At 36.6% G+C, this 13703-nt stretch overlaps 2 protein-coding genes across 4 annotated transcripts in view; one reads left to right on the forward strand and one right to left on the reverse strand.

Annotated features, from left to right (window-relative positions):
- The window catches only part of LOC110021574 (phenylalanine--tRNA ligase beta subunit, cytoplasmic), a 29660-nt gene extending 26264 nt beyond the window's left edge, over window positions 1–3396 (forward strand). For all 3 annotated transcript variants that reach the window (XM_020720119.1, XM_020720122.1, XM_020720120.1), the window contains exons 17-20: window positions 1974–2081; window positions 2475–2561; window positions 2647–2730; window positions 3129–3396. In XM_020720119.1, coding sequence (XP_020575778.1) covers window positions 1974–2081; window positions 2475–2561; window positions 2647–2730; window positions 3129–3197 — 348 coding nt within the window. In that variant the 3' untranslated portion in view covers window positions 3198–3396. The remainder of the gene's footprint in view (window positions 1–1973; window positions 2082–2474; window positions 2562–2646; window positions 2731–3128) is intronic.
- Window positions 3397–3695: 299 nt separating this feature from the next.
- LOC110021594 (pheophytinase, chloroplastic) lies at window positions 3696–7644 on the reverse strand. Its single transcript, XM_020720157.1, has 6 exons — window positions 7278–7644; window positions 5977–6088; window positions 5798–5891; window positions 4890–5067; window positions 4700–4769; window positions 3696–4143 (listed from the first exon to the last, which is right to left on the reverse strand). The coding sequence occupies exons 1-6, from the start codon at window positions 7631–7633 to the stop codon at window positions 3835–3837; spliced, it is 1119 nt and encodes a 372-aa protein (XP_020575816.1). The 5' UTR covers window positions 7634–7644; the 3' UTR covers window positions 3696–3834.
- Window positions 7645–13703: the final 6059 nt, after the last annotated feature.

Raw genomic sequence — 13703 nt, forward strand, 5'->3', positions numbered from 1 at the left:
TCCATTGCTAGTCCGCTAGGATGGTCAATAAGAACTCCTAAAGCTAGATCCTAGGTTCTAAGAGTAGGAGACTAAGACCTCACTAAAAATGAGGTCAACAGTATGCAAAAGACGTGTTTAAGGGTAGGAAAAGTTTCACATACACATCTCCTAACCATTTAACTATAATCATAGAACAATTTGCTACTATGTTTCCTAATACTATATAGTGTAAGTGTTAAAATTTTGCGAGTTTTCGGACATGATTTGTGGCTCATGAGACAATAACCCAAGATGTTGTGGAGACTTCCTAACATTGTCATTAAAAATGTGCTAAAAGGTTTCTCGTCAAGAGTTAATGTCAAGCCTCCGATCTTTTTAATCTCTTCTCCATTGAGTTCTATTTTGATTGTTTGACATTATTGTTGATTTGTTCTGTCAGATGGACTTGAACTGAGACCATTGTTCATCTTCTCCGTTTTTCCATTATTATTTTTGTTGTTTATTATGTAGTTTCCATCAATTCTTTTTAGTGCAACTTGATTTCTTGTAGTTGGCGCACCATATGCCATCCTTGTTGTCCCTCTGTTTATTGTTTTTGTTATCTCTTTGCTAGAATTCGGATGGATCTATTTTTTTACTTTCCACCAAGTCTAAATGGTTCAAATTCTGTGGCTCAAGCATTATATCTCATCAACTTTCTTCTGCTTGAATTGGAGAAATTGTCTCCTCAAACGAAAGTGTATTATCTATAAGAAGAATATTAAATCTTAATTTATCAATTTACAGTTTGGAAGTCATATGCTTTTGCCCCTAGAAATGAAATCCTTTGATATGGTAGCTTTTTTTGGCATTTCATATCAAATATTTGATAGTGGTCCAGTTATTCTGATAAACTTTTCAATATAGGAAGATTTACATGCATAGGACTCAATTCTTATGTATTTACAAATCTAACAGCTAAACTTCATTATTCACACACACACACACACACACACACACACACACACACACACACACACACACACACACACACACACACACACACACACACACACACACACACACACACACACACACACACACACACACACACACACACACGCACATATATATATATATATATTACCTAACCTATGGATAAAAAAATGTATTTTACTTTTAAAAAGTTAAAATAATGGTATATTTTATGTGATATGAAGTATTTGGCTAGTATGAATGTATAAATTGAAGTTTGGTGTTAGATATGTAAATACATAAGAATTGATTCGAATGTACGGAAATACCCTTTTAAATTATTGGCATACCATGTTACCGTTTTGCTTCTCGTGTAGTTTTAGCCCGCCACACTTCAATATCATATATTTAGGCTGCATCCTGTTTTTTTTAGCAGGTGCCACTTATTGATGGATTTATTGATTCCCATAGCCATGCCATGATTAAAGAATCAGCTCTCTTGCTTAAATGTCGGATCTCCTCTTGTTGATCCTATTCTCACTTTGACCTTCAAATATGTTCTGGAAAATTTTGATCAATTGAGATTTTTTTTTTCACACTTCAGGCTAAGATCTGATGTTTTGCAGATCTCCAATTTTTTAAGCTGAGTTGACCTCGTCATGTTGAACGGTGGTAAAATTAGTAAGAAAATCGGAAACTAGTCTGCCAATATTTGCAAAATATATTGTTTTACATCTTTTTTTAACTAAATGTGCATAATTACATTCCTAGTTGAATATATACAATCGGATTTCGAGCTTCCTTTTTCCTGTTATAACCTTCTCCCACCATGTCGTGGACTTTTGTCTAGTATCGTGGTTTACAATAAATATTCATCTAGTTATAAACAAAAGTTTGATTTAAACATGTGCATCTAACTCTTTTTTGAGTTACAATGCTCTAGAAAAAGGATGGGAAATTTTATGGCTTTCTACTGAATTTCATGATTTAATGCAGTGCATATCATATGTATCATAATATGTTATTTACTGATGTAGATATTTGAAGTTGGAGATATTGTTTCCCTGGATGGGACTCGCGACGTTGGTGCGTCAAACAATCGCCGGTTAGCGGCTTTGTATTGCAATGTTACTTCAGGCTTTGAGGTATCTTTTCGCTCCACCTACTTGGTAGCGCCAGTTTACCTTTAGAAAGATTCACTTACATACCACTCAATTCCTATGTATTTACATATCTAACGCCTGAACTTCAATTTTTACATACACGCCACCTTAACTATCATAAAAAAGGTGTATTTCACGGTTTAAAGGTTAAAATGGTGGTATTTTTGATATGTTGTGAAAGATTTCGTTTATATAAATGTGAAATATAAAATTTTAGGTGTTAGATATGTAAATACTGAGGAAATATTTCAACTTGTTAAATCAAAGATAATTACATACAGCCTTCAAATAAAAAATAAAAAGGAGCTTTTTTTCAACTTTCCAATATATATATTTTTTTCTTTCTGTAATGCTTTGTTGACATATTCTTTGCAGGAAATTTTGGGTTTGGTGATGAGAATTATGCAAGTTGTACGAAAACCGCATGAACTTGCTGCTGATAACTTCATACAGCCTTCAAATGTAAGGTTTACGAATGTGCAAAATTTGACATATAATGACATTTCTCCTGATGTTTTCTTAATCTTTTTGCTTTTGGGAATTGAAGGAACCCGAATTTTTTCCAAATCGCCAATGTTTCATTAGCTACAAAGATAGGCAGATTGGCGCTTTTGGTGTTGTTCATCCGGAGGTATGCATGTTTTCACTTCTTGATATGTGTAGGCAATTATGAAATCTGTATTAGATACAATATGGACGTGTGAAGTTAAGCAGCCCAACAAAGGGAAAATTAGATATGTACACCCGAAGCATTGCTATTTTAAACTACCGAATCAATGTATTTACACGTGCCACATCAAATCGTTGAGAATTTGATAAAAATGAAAAATATAGGTAGGGAGTTTTATCATGATTTTAAAAGGGAAAAATACACCTTTTTACGTGAAGGTTTAAAGCACCAGAGCGCTAGCTATATGAAAATTTGAAAGTTTAGGTATGAGATATGGAAATACATAAGAATTGCGTGTTAGGTAAGTAAATTACCCTAAAATTTTTAATGTTTGTTTCTAATGAGGGAATTATTTTCAGGTGTTAGAGAAATTTGGAATTCCGGATCCGTGTTCTTTTGTTGAGATCGACATTCAGGCTTTATTATAAATCAGGTCCCTTCAGCCATATGAATCCAGGTCAACTTTATTCGTTCTTCCAACTTTTTTGGAAATTATTTCAATTAAGCTTGGTCTTCCAGGGACTTTATGAGAAGGCCTATTTATCTCGGTTGATTATTGTTAGTCAAATTATTGTAATTACTTAAAAATTTGCAAGCTTATCTATTTTATATTTATTTTTGGCCCCACTACTTTATTATTTTTTACTTCATTTTTGAGAAAACTTTGATTAGACTATAGACTAGTGCAAAAAAAAGGTTTTATTCCTCGAATTAGATTTATATAAATTTTAATTATTTTTATTATTACTTTATGTTATAGATTTATCTAAGTTTTAAGAAGATATACATGCAAAACACTATATATATATATGCGCACGCGCGAATAGGTGTATTCAACATGCAAAAGTTAGTAAATGCCCCTAATATTATTTATTTTTAGTTTGATATTTCTCATACCTTTAATGCCTTGATATAACATTTCGCAATAATCATCATATTAGTAGCACTAAGCATATTATTTACAATATCAAAGGTATCATAGCTATAAAATAGTTAATATCCGGCTTTTTCCTTAAAAAAATATATAAATTACACAATTTTAAAGATTAATTTGCAAACGAGTCATCAGCCAGGCAGAGCAGCTAACCAAGGGAGCAGCTTTTCATGAACTAAATCTGGCATATCATCATGGGGACAATGCCCAACTCCTTCCAACAAGTAGAGACTAACATTAGAAAGCCGAGGAGGAAGAGAACTGAAATATTTCCCAACCGGGCCATCAATAGGAGTAAATGGGTCTTTATCTCCCCATAAAATTAGAGCAGGAATAGTTATTTTTGGCATCAGTGACGTTGGATTCGGGCCTGGTGGGCCTGTAACAATGGAGATGAAGGCATCCAGAGCCCCTGCATCATCTGTTGGGCCCTTAATGATCTGGATATTCAAAATAACAAAAAAAAAAAAAAAAAACCAAATACAGTTCAAATTAATATTTCATCTTGTCAAGTATGTATCGAAATTCTTTAGACAGAAAAAAGTGATTTTAGAAAATGAGGATTTTGTTGAGTTGTAAAGCTAAATTTATGACATCCCAGATTATTCATTTATGAAGGGAACCGTGCTATTAGGCAATTGCTGAGATATTAAGACAAATTTTAAAATAATTTACATAACCACCACCCAACTCCTTTGTATTTACATCTCTAGCCCTAAACTTTACTTTCTATATCTAAATCACCAAAACCTTTCATCGCATTAGAAGTACCACTATTTTAACTTTCAAAAAGTGAGAGACACCGTTTTCCATGCATAGGCAAGGCAGCTTGAAAGTAAAATTTTGATGTGGAATGAAAGACTTAGGTGACATTTATTTAAAAAAATAAAATTTTGAAAAACATAATTTTTGGGCCGGTTTATAATCATCATATACATTTTGGCTTTCTAGGCGAGCACGTTCAAAAATCAAATGCATAAAAGAAAAAAAGAATACCTCAATCAAATCACCATCAACAGATTCCTTATTTCCATACACTGAAAGCAGAATATTCTTTAGATTTTCCCTGCCATAGCTTAAAACAATGAGGCAGTTTGATTTTGCAAAAAATTGCAAAAATGTTGGAGTTTTAATGTGTCATCAAGTACTCTTTTTTTAAAACATTTTCAAATATACCAGAAAGTACCTTTTTTTAACATTTTCAAATATAGCTGATGCAATAGTCCTCTGCTTTAGAAAGAAGTCAAGTAACCACAGCAGAGGCAATATAAGTTTTATCCTCCAGTCATCAACAATTGCTTTATTATTCATTCCACCAGCACAGTTCAGCAGCACAATCCCCCTAATCAGACCTTGGGTTGCTTCTGATTGGATGGAAAATTTTGAAAAATTGATTCACATGTAGGAGTACTCTGAAAATATCTTTTTTACCTTAGAATTAAAAAAGAAAAAACCTTTGACCAAAAGTTGTTTCAGAAAGAAAATAAAGGGAGATTTACATATTTACCACGCAACTTTTATATATTTTAACAATTACATCAAAGCATGTGCACGAAAAAGGTGCATTTCAGTTTAGGAAATTCAATATTAGTGGTATTTTTTATGTGAGGTCAAAGATTTATGTGTTATGTGAGTAAGACATGTAAATACATAAGAATTGTGGTATGTACGCAAATTCCCCAAAAATAAATGATGAGATAGTTTTCAAGTTAGTCTCTGTAAATCTGACTTAATTTTGCAGCAACAAATTTTCCAATGCTTAGATTAATGAGAACAACAAGAAATGACTTGAGTTTGTAAACCATTGTGTCATACATGAAGGCTAGCTACTGTGAGATGGGAATATGCTAAGAATTTAATTTGGCCATTTACATACATACCACCCAATTCCTGTATGTTTACAGACCTAAGACCAAAACTTTATTTTTTTTACATTCACATCATCCAAATCTTTCACATCACATCAAAAATACCACATTTTTAACTTTAAAGAAGTGAAATACACCATTTCATGCATAAGTAACGTGGCATGCATGTAAATATTACAGAATTGAGCGGTATGTATGTCATAAAAATAAAATACATTTACCATACCTGAAGCAGCGATAACACATGCAAGGCTCCCAACTGAATTTCCAATTAAAACTGTTGGCTTTTTAATGACTTCACACAAGAAATCCAAAATCAGCTATTAAGATAAGAAAATTGCCATTTAGTTTGGATAAAAACGGCCATAAACCAAAATCATGAGCTTTTTTAAATATAAGAAAGACCTGAGACCAAACTTCCATAGTGTATGAAAATCCTGTTGGCTTATCTGAAGACCCAAATCCAAGAAGATCAATGGCATAAACCGTGTAGTTTTCAGATAAAACTCCAATATTCCTAAAAATTGCACAATATACGAAACAAGAAAAAATTTATTGCAAGAATTCAAAGTCATGCACCTGAACAAAATAATCACCTAAACTAAAATCATTGAAATGGACGTTGTAACACTGGGAAGGAGAGAGTATAGACTGATTGTATTAGAAAGATTGGTAGTGATTATGGATGAGAAGATCATATAAAATAAAATGAAGTGGTTTTTGTTATTATGCGGAGCTAGTTCCCAATTTTACCGAGTAGTGCCCCTCAGGATGGGTTTGGATTTGTATCGGCAGCGTTAAAGTATCAGCGTCGTAGCGCTGATGGAGAAGCACTCCCGGAGAAAAGGTTATTTCGAAACCTATGAACATGAAAACATAGCGCCATATTTGAGCGCCGCATCCTGATGAGGAGCAATTCCTTCTAGGTTTTGACCATTTTTTTTACAGTTGAAGAACGATAAAAGAAGGCCCAGAGAGGGTCATTCATAACTTTTTAGAAGTAAGTTCTGCGATTTCTCAAAAGAGATTTTGTATTCTCTTGTGCAATAAGTGGAATGCAAATATCATTGTGTCCAAAATATGAAAATGTTTGAGTGTGGTGTAATTTATAATAATCTCCTCATTTTTATTTCATAGCAGATTTCTCAGTGAGGTGCGACTCCATAGTTTTTTTTACCATTCATAGGTTTTTCATGGTTAAATATGATATTTTGTGTTTTCTTGCTTTGTGTGCTTCTGTTCAAAGTTTTGTTTTGGATCTCTCTAATATGCTTCCGCAATTTGCCTCGCTTAATAATTTGGAAATCAAACTTGTATATATACATAAAAAAAAAAAAAAAAATCAAGATGCACCAATGAGATGGAGATTTGTAGTTATAGAGATTAAACAAAAGAATTGATATATAATCACTTCAAAAACTTGATAATAGAAAAGAGTTTAATGTGAAAACTAATAAATCATGCTACTTATTAACAATATTTGACAATTTATTACTTGAAGAGTTAAATATATGAAAAGAGAATTTCAAATATGTTGGATGATGTGAGTGTTGGCATTTAAGAAATAATCAGCTCAACAATAAACAAAGCTGAAATAAAATGTAAAAACAAAAATCGCAATTAAAATCTCCCAAAATTCTATTTGGCTTTATCTAAGCTCAATTTTGCATAACCCAAACTTAGGGTTTGCTTTTCAATCTCCTGACCGGCGCCAGTGGGCGAGAGAGGCACCGAAGCCATGAACAAGAAGAAGCGGGGGTCCCCTTCCCTTCACCAGAAAATTAATACTGTAACCTTTCCACCTCCATATGCTGCAGCACTCATAAATCTCCTTCAAAGCTCCGCTGAGCTCCGGTAGATTGGGGGCGACGCTGCCACTCCCAGCAGCAATCTCGACGCGAATACTGCGGAGACTGCCATTAGAAACTCTGTAGGGGCTTAAAGCTTGCAAAGAAGGAGAGGACGAAGAAGAGAAAAGGGAAGGAAGGAGAAGAGCGCGAAATGAGGGAAGAGAAATCGCCGGACATTTTTGGTGAAAGAAGGTCGCCGAGATCTGAGCCATACAGTTTTCTGTATGCAGGCAGGAAGGACCGCATATAAATTGTAAGGTTCAGAACAAATTTGCATTTCATTTGACAATATTTCACCCCTAAACTTCAATATTTACATCTATATCCCATTGGCACTTAAAACGTTCGTTTATATAAAAATAGCAAACTTATTGATGCGTGCCAAAAATTCACGGCAGTAGAGTAACGAATTATCATCTTAGCATTGTACTAGAATTTTACACACACTCAGATGAAAAATAAAAAAATTGTGACTACTCTACAAGCTTTTACGTGAAAAGCCCGTAAAGGAAAAAATCATAGGATCTGGTCCAACTGCGAAAATTCACTATTAATTGATAATTACAGAAATCCCTTTATCCCACTGACAGAAAATAGTAATTATATTTTTTCAGATTATGACGTTGATTGATAGCGTCTGGTTTGTGGTGATCGATGACGGTTGGCGGAGATCGACGACGATCGGTGATGGTCTTCGGGGGTCGACAATGGTCGACTGCGATCGGCAGTGGTCGTTGGCGGTGGTCGACGATAGAGGTCGGCGGTGTTCGACGACGATCGACGGTGATGTTGAACTACAGCTTTTCCTCAAGGTCTCAGACTCTCTTTCCAAACTTCAGCCCCCCTAATGATAGAAATGAAACTCTATTTATAGTGTTCTAATTAATGCATAAATATGAAACATTTTGATCGGGCAATCCGGAGTTTCTCTTAATCATATAGTTTTTACCGACTGGACATTTGAGTGTCTTGCAGAATTGAGTGATCTTGAGCTCGTTGGATTTGTCTAGTCGAGCCGCTCGATTCGATATAAACCTGTCATATTCGACAACCCTTTGATCTTTCAAATGTGTCTGAAAATCATTTAAGTGTGGTTCAATGACTTGATATGGGCTTGATTTGACTCGGACTGTGCTAGTTTTTATATCATTAGGTACGTCTCATCAAGTCGGTCAGTTTGACTATAAGTTTGCTGAAATCGGAGCTCTAGATGACTTTTTATCAATATTTGAATGTTTCATGCTTAAAAAATCGTCTCGAGATTCGTGTCAAATGATGAAAATTTGTTGGCAGCATATCAGTTGCCCTCCTATTTTCGTGCAAGAACATTTTTATCGTCCGAAAATATCAATATTCATAGAACAAAATAAATAATATTTTTATAAAGGAATTTGAAGAGGTCTTCAAATTCCGAAAATAAGATTAATAGAATTTGACTTTTTTTTAATATAAATTTTATTTATTTATTATTATTTATGAGCATTTAATGCTTTTTTTTAATTTTCATATTAATGTGCATTTATTGACCATGACTCTTTTTGAGCCTATAAATAGGGGTCTGAAGGAGAGGGTAGAGGTGTGACGGTGCATTGCGACAACGCGACGGGTAGGGGCGTTGCAGCGGAGCAGCGCGACTAGGTGGGGCAACGCGATGCGACGGCGCGACACGGCGGGCGTGGTGGGGCAACGCGTTGCGGCAGTGTGGCACGGCGACGCGTTACGGCGTGACAACGCATTGCAACGGTACGTCGCGGTGATGCAGAGACACATTGCAGTTGTGTGTTATGATGTCGTGACACATTGCAGAGGTGTGACACGGCGATGTGTTGTAAAAGTGTGTCGCGATGACGTGTTACGGCGTGACAATGCGTTGCAACGGTGCTTTGCGGCGGCACAGAGACACAGTGCAGTTGTGATGTCGAGATGCATTGCGACAGTGCGACGCGACGAAGCGTTGTAGCGTGGCGACACTTTGTGATCGTGTGTTAGGGCGACTCGTTGCAGCGCATTGACGGCAGTGCGACGCGGCGAAGCGTTGTAGCGTGGCGACACATTATGTTCGTGTGTTAGGGCGACGCGTTGCAGCGCATTGACGTGTTGTGGCAGTGTGTCGCGGCGACACGTTACAGTGTGACAGCGCGTTGCATTGGTGCGTCGCGGCGGCGCAAAGATGCATTATAGGAGTGCATTGTGATGTCGTGATGCATGGCGGTGGTGCGACACGGCGAAGCGTTGCGGCGAGGCGGCGCATTGTGATGGTGCGTCGAGGTGACGCATTGCAGTGCAGCGACGTGTTGTTGCACTGTGTCATAGCGACGTGCTGGCGAAGCATCGCAGTGGCGCGATGCGTTTGATGCCCAATGTCATGAAAAAAGGTAGGGGTGGAGTCCTCAGCTGATTCATGATTTCTCAGAATAAAATCATTTTGTGCAGTGGTGAAGAGTTGCGGTGCCAAGTCACTGTGCAGAGTGGGTGCCAAGTTACGACACAGAGTTGCAGTCCCGATCTACGGTACAGATTTGCGGTGTCGAGTTGTGGCGTAGAGTTGCGGTGTCGAGTTGCGGCGCAGAGTTTTGGTGACGAGTTACATTTAGAGTTGACGTACCGAGCTACGGTGCAGAGTTGTGGTCCCAAGCTATGGCGTAGAGTTGCGGTGCTGAACTACGGTGCAGAGTTGTGGTCCCGATCTACGGTGCGGAGTTGCGGTCCCGAGCTACAGTGCAAAGTTGCGGTGTCGAGCTGCGACGCAGAGTTGCGGTGAAGAGTGAAAGTCGCCTTCAACTTGTATAGCAAGCGAGCAACGAGTTCTTTTTTCTCATTGATGTCGTGCATTTTGCAATAGATTCCAGTGCCTCTCTTGCACATTCCAAAGGTGATGAAAAAATGTTAAAGTTTTCCTGTCACACTTTGAGGGGAAGATTTTCATGCTTGTGGTGGTGATATCTGGAGACCCCTTGACGATCATAAGAAGTATTAGAGTTTTGGGGAGGCGATGACGACTCTACTTGGAGATGAGCGGATTTGTTGTAGCTCTTGTACAAATATATGTTGGTTATTGTAGTATTTTGATGTGACATTTGTAGATGTTAATAATATGTTTCTTTGTACGTCTTTGACGTTGCTTATGAGATTATTGTAGTTTTATAACCGTATGAAATTCTGCAATTAAAGTTAGCACACTCATTTTATAAAATGAAGAATCACATACTTTTTATGGTTCTTGCCTTTCGAGGTTGTGCTCTCTCGAACTTATGTTTTATAAGAGCTTGAACTAGTACCTACTAAGGCTCATAGCCTTCTGAGGTCTTTTCGTGTTTCTGTGCCTTTTGAGGCTTGACTTCTTGGAGCATTGTAGTTTTTCATCGAGTCTTGTTTCCTGGGATCAACTTCCAGGGGTATGGTTGAAAGAAAAATTCTATTAAGGATGTAAGACCAGTTCTGAGTTATATAACCAGAGATGTTCGACGGTATTAACTCGTAATGAACAAAGTCATATGAAATCCACTGAGGATGGTTGACGTATCCTATGTTGTTGGACAAAGCTTTTGCTTGACGACCGTAATCTGTTATGGACGAGATCGGAGAAAACCCACTAAGGATTTTTGACCTATCCAAGGCTGTATATCGAGGATTTTGCTTGACTGCTGTAGCCTCTAATAGAAGAGGTAGAATCGACTTCCCCTGGGATCGACTAAGCCTAGAATGAGGTGTCAGAGTTGCTCTGTATTTCTCGAGACTATGGCGTAGGTTGCAATAGACCGTATATTTTTTTAGAAATATGGTTGTAGTCATACTCAATAAAAATGTCTGACAACTTATTAGTTGCTTGCTTTTGAATCCTTTTTCCCATCAGCTTGAGCGTTTTCCACGTGAGCTTGTAAAACAACCCATGTATCGGGCCTTGAAGATATCGACTTCTTGATCTAGTTGAAGAAGAACCCTAGTACGATGAGATGGCGCAAAGGAAGTGTTATTTGCGGTAAAGATTGCCCCCCCAGTACATGAGTGATTTTTGTAAACTTGTAATCTGAATGAAATGTGGGATGACTTCCCCACCATAGTCGTGACCTGAACATTAACATGAACGATCTTTTGAGACTGCAGTGAATGTTGTCCTCCAACATTTCGAGACTGTAGTGAAGGTTGCCCCCTACATTGAAAAATGCATCGGAGAAGATCTTCATGATGTGAATGAGGCTCCTTCGTCAGTTTGATGAAGTACGTCATTGAGAAAAGAAGTAGGGGCTCAGTGTCTTAGAGTTCAAGACAATGCTGAACGAGACTTTGTTTCCCACAGACGACACCAAACTGATGCGTGCCAAAAAATTCACGGCGGTAAAATAACGGATTAACGTTAACGGATTAACCTTTTAGGGTTGGCCGAGAATTCTGCACACACTCAGATGAAAAAAAAAAAAAAACAGTGTCTGCTCCATAACTTTTTACGTGGAAAGCCCGTAAAGGAAAAAACCACGGGGTCTGACTCAGTTGCGAAAATTCATTATTAATTGATGATTACAAAAATCCCTTATCCCAGAGACCGGAAATAGTAACTATGTTTTTCAGATTATGACGTTGACGGACAGCGTCTGGTTCTTGATGATCGATGACGGTTGACGGAGGTCGACGACTATCGGTGATGGTCTTCGGTGGTCGGCGATGGTCGACTGCGATCGACGGTGGTTGACAACGGAGGTCGGCAGTGGTCGACAACGGAGGTCAGCGATGTTCAACGACAATCGACGGTGATGCTGAACTACAGCTTCTCCTCAAGATTTCAGACTCTCTTTACAGACTTCAACCCCCCTCATGAGAGGGATAAGACACTATTTATAGTGTTCTGTGTGCAATTAATGCAAGAATGTGAAGCATTTTGATCGGTCGATCCGAGAGCTTCCCTTTATCGAACAAAGTTTACTGGATATTTGAGTGTCTTAATGATGTCAAAATTGAGTGATCTTGAGCTTGTTAAATTCTTCTTATCAAGCCGCTCGATTCGAGTATAAACTTGTCATGTTCAACAACCCTTTGATTTTTCAAATGTGCCAAAAATCATTTAAGTGTGGTTCAATGACTTGATCTGAGTTTAATTTGACTCAGATTGTGTTAGTTTTTATATCATTATGTCCGTCTCATCAAGCCGGTCAGTTTGATTATAAGTTTGTTGAAATCAAAGCTCTGGGTGACTTTTTATCAAAATTTGAATGTATCATGTTTCAAACATCGTCTCGAAATTCGTGTCGGATGATGAAAATTTGTTGGTGGCGTATCTCTTATAAATCAAATGAGTGACTTGTTAAACTTATAAAAATGAACAAGCCTTTAAACGAAGAAAATATTAAATGAATAATTAAAAACAATATATAAATAAGTAAATAAACGAACAACAAATAAATCAGGTCTTTATCTTATTTTAGGTAGTGTCTTAAAATTGTAATTTATTTTAATGTAAATGAGTTTGAAATTGAATTTTAATTGAGTTTATTAATATTCTTTAAATTAAGTTTTAATCGATATCATTCATGAAACCTTAAATCAAGATTTTTGGAGAGTTTATTCATGAAACTTTAATTAAAAATATTCACAAGTTTTTTAATGAACTTGTTTGCTAGCTTTAACTAATATTGTTTGTGAACATAATCAAATCAAATAAGAAGTTGATTAAATAAGTTCATTTAATAATTGAATATTAATAACAATGTTCAAAATTACTAAATTAGTTAATAAAACGAACATGAACAAATACTTATCGAGCCAAGCAACAAATAGTTTAATAAATTTTTTGTTGGTTTACAACCCTAACTTCCGTCACCACCCGCCCTAATCTTCTATATGGTCTCCCCCCTTTCTTTCTCCACATAAGCAAAACATAAACTCTCTCAACCCTATCTTCCTCTTGGCAACACTTCTCAATTGAACATGTTGTGACACCTTTTTTTATATTTAATGTTCATTATATATAAGCGCTGGAATTATTATGAAATGAAACTTATATTCTTTATTTTATTGAGTCGGTCAACCCTTGTAATCAGCTTTACCTCGATCGACTCCTAATTAATTGATCCCTGTCATATCATTTTCTTATCGGTATGCCTTTGTGTTTGTTGGCCTTGGGTATGCCGACCTACAGTTGCTCGTTTTTTTACCTGCCGCTCGCTCGATCGGTCTTTGATCTGTTGTCAAAGATTTGGTTTATATAAATGTAAAATATAAAATTGAGGTGTTAGATATGTAAATACGTAAGGATTGGATGGTATGTATGTGTATGCCTAAAAAAAGGCC

The sequence above is a fragment of the Phalaenopsis equestris genome, unplaced genomic scaffold, assembly GCF_001263595.1.
Source record: "Phalaenopsis equestris unplaced genomic scaffold, ASM126359v1 Scaffold000135, whole genome shotgun sequence".
Classification (NCBI taxonomy): domain Eukaryota; kingdom Viridiplantae; phylum Streptophyta; class Magnoliopsida; order Asparagales; family Orchidaceae; genus Phalaenopsis; species Phalaenopsis equestris.

Coding starts and splice junctions, on each gene's coding strand:
- LOC110021594 (XM_020720157.1), bottom strand. CDS start 7,633: ATGGCTCAGATCTCGGCGACCTTCTTTCACCAAAAATGTCCGGCGATT. Junction 5,068..5,797: donor ATGTGTTATCGCTGCTTCAG/GTATGGTAAATG, acceptor CCATCCAATCAG/AAGCAACCCAAGGTCTGATT. Junction 4,770..4,889: donor TTTGAAAATGTTAAAAAAAG/GTACTTTCTGGT, acceptor AAGCTATGGCAG/GGAAAATCTAAAGAATATTC.